The sequence below is a fragment of the Grammomys surdaster genome, unplaced genomic scaffold (genome assembly GCF_004785775.1).
Source record: "Grammomys surdaster isolate TR1022 unplaced genomic scaffold, NIH_TR_1.0 112587, whole genome shotgun sequence".
NCBI lineage: Eukaryota > Metazoa > Chordata > Mammalia > Rodentia > Muridae > Grammomys > Grammomys surdaster.
The window spans coordinates 7,125-13,854 of record NW_021611816.1 but is presented as its reverse complement, the minus strand read 5'-3'; the positions used below and the strand labels follow the sequence as shown (position 1 = coordinate 13,854).

The following is a 6,730-nucleotide window of genomic DNA, read 5'->3' as shown; positions in this document are numbered from 1 at the left end:
AAAAAAAAAAAAAAAAAAATTCCCTGTTACTAGAATATGCCCTTTCAAACAATACTGATTTGTTTGTCCTTCAGAGAGTCCTCCAGTATCTACATTAGCAAGTACCTGATGGATGAGGGCGCACACCTCCACATATACGATCCAAAAGTACCCAGGGAACAGATAGTGGTGGATCTTTCCCATCCAGGCGTCTCAGCAGATGACCAAGGTAGGACTGTCCCACAGAGCCTTTGGGTGAAACCCACACAGCTGGCTTGTCTTTGAACCCTTTATTGAGGAGTTGTTTTTCTGTTGCTTCTTGTCAGTGCGTTGCCCAGTATTCAGCCTTGTTTCTCTAAAATTAACTCTTAGCCACTGTGTTCCCAGCTTTGAACTGACGTTATCAGCTGTGCTTTAATCTGGTAGTGTTTGCTGGAGCCAAAGATACAGCTCAATGGTATTTACAAAGCCCCAGAGACCCCCAGGAAATACTTGTGAAGAAAGTTTGGGGGTGCTCCTGGTCTCACTTCCATTCATTCACTGTCAGACACTCCTGCAGGACGAGTGTTAAAACACGTAACTTCCGGCGGGGCCTCGTCTCTCATCTCTTTTGGTCGTTGCTGTTTTTATAGTGTCCAGACTGGTGACCATTTCCAAGGATCCATACGAAGCATGTGATGGAGCCCACGCCCTTGTCATCTGCACTGAGTGGGACATGTTTAAGGTGACGTCTCAGATGACATCAAGGGAAATTCTAGAAGCATTCCAGTGCGAGCACTAGTTGGGTATGTGTCTACATGTATGTTCTAATTATTCCCTTGAATGTCTCCACAGGAACTGGATTATGAACGGATTCATAAAAGAATGCTGAAGCCAGCCTTTATCTTTGATGGTCGGCGTGTCCTGGATGGGCTCCACAGTGAACTGCAGACCATAGGCTTCCAGGTAATCAGGACTCTGGGCTGGCTTGGTTGGTTGGTTGGTTGGGTCTGGTCATGGTTATTTTCTTTTAGTTATTATTATGTATATGTATGCATGGTTTTGGGTGGGGCATGTGTGGAGGTCAGGGGACAACCATGTTAGCCCGTCCCTCCCTCCTTCAGGTTTGTGCAGCAAGTACCTTTTCCCTCTGAGCCTCCTCAATGGCCATGGACGATCTATAAACCCACTGTGTGGGTTTCAGAGCGTCATATTTTCTAAGTTAGCAGTAGGACAGTAAGATAACCAGGACAAGAGGCCCGTTCTCTGCAAAGTCTGGAGCTTTGGAAACTGTTCCATGCCTTCCCGTTTGTAACCTAAGGTTGACTTCCTTCCCTTGGCAGTAGGAGGGTGTCAGGTGCCTATCATATGGAAACAGCTTGTGCCCTCTCTCACCCCATACCTGGAAGGTCAAGTAAGACGACCCACTGTGGTTACATGAGTGTCATACCCCAGTGAAGCCGTGGGTGAGGGGTAGGGTTTGACAGTGGTGGCCACTGAGAAATGCTTCACCTATCAGCAACACTGTCATCCTCCTGTGAGAATAGCTACCATCCACCTCGCCAGGTACCCATGGTCATCACCTGGTGTTCCTCCGCAACTTTCAGACACTCAGTACTGTCTGTGTGCCATGAGAAGTCTGAGGGGAGAATATGGGCCTTAGGACCCTCTTTCCATTCACATTCATCGACGTGGCGCTCGGGAGAGCTGACAGAACAGGTCCAGAGCCTATGTGTCCCACCTGTGTGTGTCTATCTGTGTGTCCCACCTGCCCCTGCTGTGCCAGAGTTCTGCAAGTACTAACAAGTTTCACTTGCTGCCTCCTGGAGCCGTGTGGACACGGAGTAGAGGCTGCTGGCAGAGTAATTTATGGAAGGTTAAAAACAGTTGGTGGAGTTTTGAATTTGGATGTCTAATTATGGGGGGTCTTAGACAAGTTCACAACCCCAAAACACTGACGTGAGACGAGTCACATCGATGGTCGAAGGCTTTAGGCTGTCGACGATGGGCAACGTCAAGGGACTCTGATGTGGGTGAAAGGAGGGTGAGAGCCCTGTCTTAGGCCATGTAGGCTGCACCCACTCCCAGCACCACGCACTCCTTTTCGGCTGCATTGGGTGGGCCCCTGGGAAGTGGACCTACAATAATCCCGTCATTGGGCTAACTCACAGCCATCCTAGTCTCTTGTAAATGTTCAAGTTACCAACCATTTGTCAGTTTGGGGTGTAATATTGTCATAAAGGAAGGCTCCCCAATGTTAGCGGCCATATCAAGGGTGGCCTTGGTTTAGGAAAAAGCCAATTTTTGTTGTGGTGATCAAGAGGCCAAGCTCTCTAGCGAGAGAAATGAGGGCAAAGCCAGGCATACCAGGAACCCTTCTGGAGGGCGTGGAAGTCTAGGGGTCGACCGTAGGGGGAGGCAGGGGAGCTGACAGCTGTGTCAGTCTCCTGCGGAGTCACTTCTGGATCCTCTGCAATTTTCAGCTGATGGTAATGAACTTCAACTGCCTTCTTGATGTCTTGTTCTTACATGATCAATTATTAGTAGTGAGATCAAGGCCTAAATTTATTTTTTCATCTATGTATACTTAAAGTTTCCTTTCAATGGAGATCAATATCTATCTATCTATCTATCTATCTATCTATCTATCTATCTATCTTATCTATCCCTTTTCTCTTTGTATAACTTGAATAGACATCCTTTCTGATGCATTTAACTTTAAATTGCCTTCTATATTTCTGTATGATCCCTTTTTTTTCAGCCTATTAATTTGTTATATGAAGCTAAGAAATCCCAAAATTTCTGTATAGCTCATGTTCAAAGAACCCAGCTGCTTGCCCTGACATAGATCTTTTCAAATTTCCTTTAAAGCATTCTTCTCTTTTCTATCCTTAAAAACAATTAAATCGGTTTTCATTCATTCTGTCATCTATGGAGATTATTATCTCATTATTATTTGCTGAGATAGGGTTTCTTGCTATCTCCATGCCTTTGTTTCCTATATTTGAGATCAAATTTCTTCATTCCATGTATACTTGAAAACAATTACCAATATATCTACATCCTATCTTTTAAAACAATTAGTCAAGTCTTACTCATTTATCTCTATCTTTTATTATCAGCTTCTACTGTCTGCCTCTCTCTGCCTTCATAGCACCCTGTCTCTTTGTACAGCAGGTGCTGCCAGCACCTCCGAGGTCAAACTCTCCAAGGCAGCTAGAAGCCTTTGAGAAATGCTCAGGGTAAATCCCTACCACCCAGATTTTTCCGGGTTGGCTTGGGAGACTTAGTCATGTCCCAGCTTACAGAATTGTGCACACCAGTTCAGCAGGCCTTTTGTTCTACTTCTGAACCTGCGTGGTTTGGGGAGGAGCTACATGGCTTGGGCAAAACCCACAACTCTGCTAGAAACCAGTTCTCTTCACCTCCTAAACTCATGTCATGGTACGTGTTTTCCACTCAAGACTCTCCAGTTAATTTTTATAATAAGTTCGAGCCCCGTATTGGGCACTATCTGTAGCTGTAGTTGGTTAATCCTCTCTAATAGCCCATCTGTGACAGCATGAGTTCCTAGCTTCCTGACCCAATGGTTTGGGTTTGTGAATGAAAGACTCCCCCCACCCTCCCCCCACCCCCATTCTTATATTTAATTATTTCATATGCCCTAAGCAGATCAGTGGCAGGAGCACTCCAAAATATCCATGGGGCTAAAACATTCTCTTCACTGATATTCCTGAATTATTATTTACTAAAACCTACATTCTATTCTGGCCACCCCAGTCTGCAACTCTCCTGGGCCACAATCCCTAACTCTTACATGTTGGCTGTCTCTCCATCCTGCACCTCTCATTCCTTATCCTTCTGCTTTTCTGGCATGGTGGTACTAACTCCTTCTTTTTTCTCTATCTCCTAGCCCATAAATCCTAAAGTTCTGCCTGTGTCTCGCTGCCAGCCATTAGCCACTGACGACTTTATTTACCAGTTAGAACCAACTGGGGTCAGAGACCTGCAGCGTCTTATATGTGGGATTCTTGTGCAATTTGGGAACCCAAATAACATAATACAAGCATTAAACCAAACCCAAGACAGAAGTCCCCCTCCCCCAATCAGAATCTTGCTGTAGACCCAGAGCCTCTACTTTCAGCAGTGTTAAAATTCCTGTAGGGTTGAGTCAAAGGAAAGGTTGCATTGATATTAGTCTGGACTTGAGCGGGTAGCCCATTTGCTCCCGGGAACCAATTTCTGGACAGTTTCCACAATCCCCTCTGTTGAGAAGCAGACCTGGAACAATTCCTGACAGTCATCCCAGGTGGGCAGGTTGAGTCAGTATGATTGAATCTATTGAGAGCTGAAGGTCTTTCTAAAAATGGAGAGTTCTGCAACTTCCAATTGTAAAGATTATTACAGGCAAATGACACATATTTCATGAACTGTCACCCCTGAGGACCTAGGGGTCCCTTAGCCCAGAGGGATAAGGCCATAGTAGAGTTAGTCCTCTGGGCAGTATGGCTCGAGTGTGAGGTGGACTCCAAGTGGAGTCAGGAGTGCCAGGGGTGTCAGGGTCTGCTCCTCCCTCTGCTCATACTGGCAGGAACATGAGAATGGGGACAGGGATCCTTCTTGGGAGCAGAAAGGGGGAGCAATGTAGGGGACCAAGGCTGACCCTCCTTTAGAGGAAGAAGGGTAGGGAACATCGAGGCCCATAACAAAAAAGGTCTCATCCAAACAGGGGCTTCTCAACCAGGTATTGCCATGTGGTGACATATGGCTTTTGGTCCAGGTGGCTGCAGGCCTCATAAACTAAACCGTTACCCTCTAGATGATGGGGAGATGGAAAGTCTTCTCTTCAGGCCATCCTATTTTATATGTGGGCCATTTATTCCTGCAAATTATGGTTTGTTTTTGGGGATAAACAACAGGACCAGAGTCTTTAAAATGGTTTAGGACCAAGCCCAGTGGGGTACTTTATGCCTGTTCCATCCTAGAAATCAAAGAAAAATTTGTCCAAGAGGACAAAAAACACAAACAAAGCACACAGAGGCAGACACAGAAGGATGTTCTTGGGAAAATAATAACAAAACAAAAAAACTGTCTCAGATGGTCTTCTTCCCTGTGCATGGGAAGCCCATAACCCACAGCCAGTTCGGAATTCAGATAAGAACTGACAAGTTTTCCTTTTTCTGTTAGATGGTCAGATGTGTCCTCTGTTATCTCTGGCCAGGTGAAAAAATATGTGTCTACTTTGTCTCTCTTGGCCTCCAGATTAAACCTGAAACAGAAATACAGATTAAACCCAAAACAAAAACAGAGACTGTCAAGACAAAAGACAACCCAGTGCAGTGCCTAGGCTTACCAATCAAAACACTCCACTGTTTCAGTCAGGGGGTTTCTAGCAAATTTTGGAAAAGAGCCCCCAAATGTAAGGGTGCATGATTTGCTGAAAAAAAAAATGATATCTTGTGTTCAATAGTATGTAAACACAAAGAATGTTTTTATTTTTTTCTGCATAAGTCCAGCATGCTGGGATCTACCATCTACGAAGACCTATTGCGAAGTCTTTACTTTTATTATTTACGTAAACTGTTAAAACAGTAAAAACAAAGTTTTCAAGTTATTTATACATAGTGTGTAGAAAACATAAAATATGTACAAAATATATTTAATGTATAACATGTACATTAAATTGACATGATATATCACATATACCACATATATGATATATTTAAACATAGGTCATAGTGAAAAATACTTTTTGAAAATAAATGGATTGAATATTTACATAGTCTATGGAGACTGAAGTAAAGGGTTCTGCATCAGATAACATGTAAAGAAACTGCCTTTGAAAAAGACATATACTATATTTTAAAATCAGAAACATCTGAGGAAAATACTAAAACCAAAACAATTACAGGCAGATCTGAGAACAGAATATTTAAGGGATTCCTGTCTGATGGATGACCTAAAGGATTCCTGTCTGGTGGCTGTCCTTTTGTGCTACTTAATCACAATTAAATTATCTGTTAAGAAAAAAGAGTAACGGAACAAATCAATGTATCAAATAATGAAGGATGTTTTAGAATATTTTTAATGCAAGTTAGATAAGGTAATCATAGATAAGTCAGGCTCTTGATAGAATTATAAAAATGGTCCTTTGTTTACTCACGTTCATTTACTTGAGTGCAGACACAGAAACAGTATCAGTGGGCTTTTGATTCTAGTTGGAGATGTTGAGCAATCTGACAAAGAAGACTCAGGGTAGTGATGATAGAGTGATTGAAATGAAAGATTGTATGATAAATAGGAAGCATACAGAATCCACAGTCTGTAACTGCACGAAGTGAAGAGGGTGATGGACCTGGAACCTCAAAGTGGTTGCTTGAGCTAGTCAATGGGAATCTTCATGAAAATGGAATGCTTCTGGTTTTACAAGGAAAAAACTTTCAGTATGATATACATAGTAAATCTGGAGGAATACTGAGAATCATCAAAATATGAAACTGGACAGGTTTTCTATGTGGCCACTCAATTTCCAGGGTCTCTGGCATTAGCAGAAGAAAGACATCATTTGAGCTAACTACTAAAATTCTTAGTGAAATGTCATGAGTTTCTCAGGATTTTGGTAGATGACAACTGAAAACAAGGGTTTTAAGAAAGTTCTGAAAGATATCTATATTTCCCCTGAACACCCATGCCCCAGTGTCATCCCTTTCCCCACGTCCTGCCTTTTTGTGTTTATAACCCCTGTGTGAATAAGTAAAAATTACGATTTGAA

The 6,730-nt window shown here is 43.0% G+C and overlaps 1 protein-coding gene across 1 annotated transcript; it reads left to right on the top strand.

Moving 5' to 3' along the window:
• Nucleotides 1–11: 11 nt before the first annotated feature.
• LOC114635566 (UDP-glucose 6-dehydrogenase-like) lies at nucleotides 12–1,921 on the top strand. The gene is made up of 3 exons (XM_028784089.1): nucleotides 12–208; nucleotides 612–703; nucleotides 814–1,921. Exons 1-3 carry the CDS (start codon nucleotides 37–39, stop codon nucleotides 1,060–1,062), a joined length of 513 nt encoding a protein of 170 aa, XP_028639922.1. The 5' UTR covers nucleotides 12–36; the 3' UTR covers nucleotides 1,063–1,921.
• The last annotated feature ends 4,809 nt before the right edge of the window (nucleotides 1,922–6,730 follow it).

What these genes read in the sequence shown, in the direction of transcription:
- LOC114635566 (XM_028784089.1), top strand. Translation starts at nt 37, where the DNA reads ATGCCCTTTCAAACAATACTGATTTGTTTGTCCTTCAGAGAGTCCTCC. An exon ending in CGTCTCAGCAGATGACCAAG is followed by an intron (nt 209 to 611) that starts GTAGGACTGTCC and finishes CTGTTTTTATAG; the next exon opens with TGTCCAGACTGGTGACCATT. An exon ending in CTGAGTGGGACATGTTTAAG is followed by an intron (nt 704 to 813) that starts GTGACGTCTCAG and finishes ATGTCTCCACAG; the next exon opens with GAACTGGATTATGAACGGAT.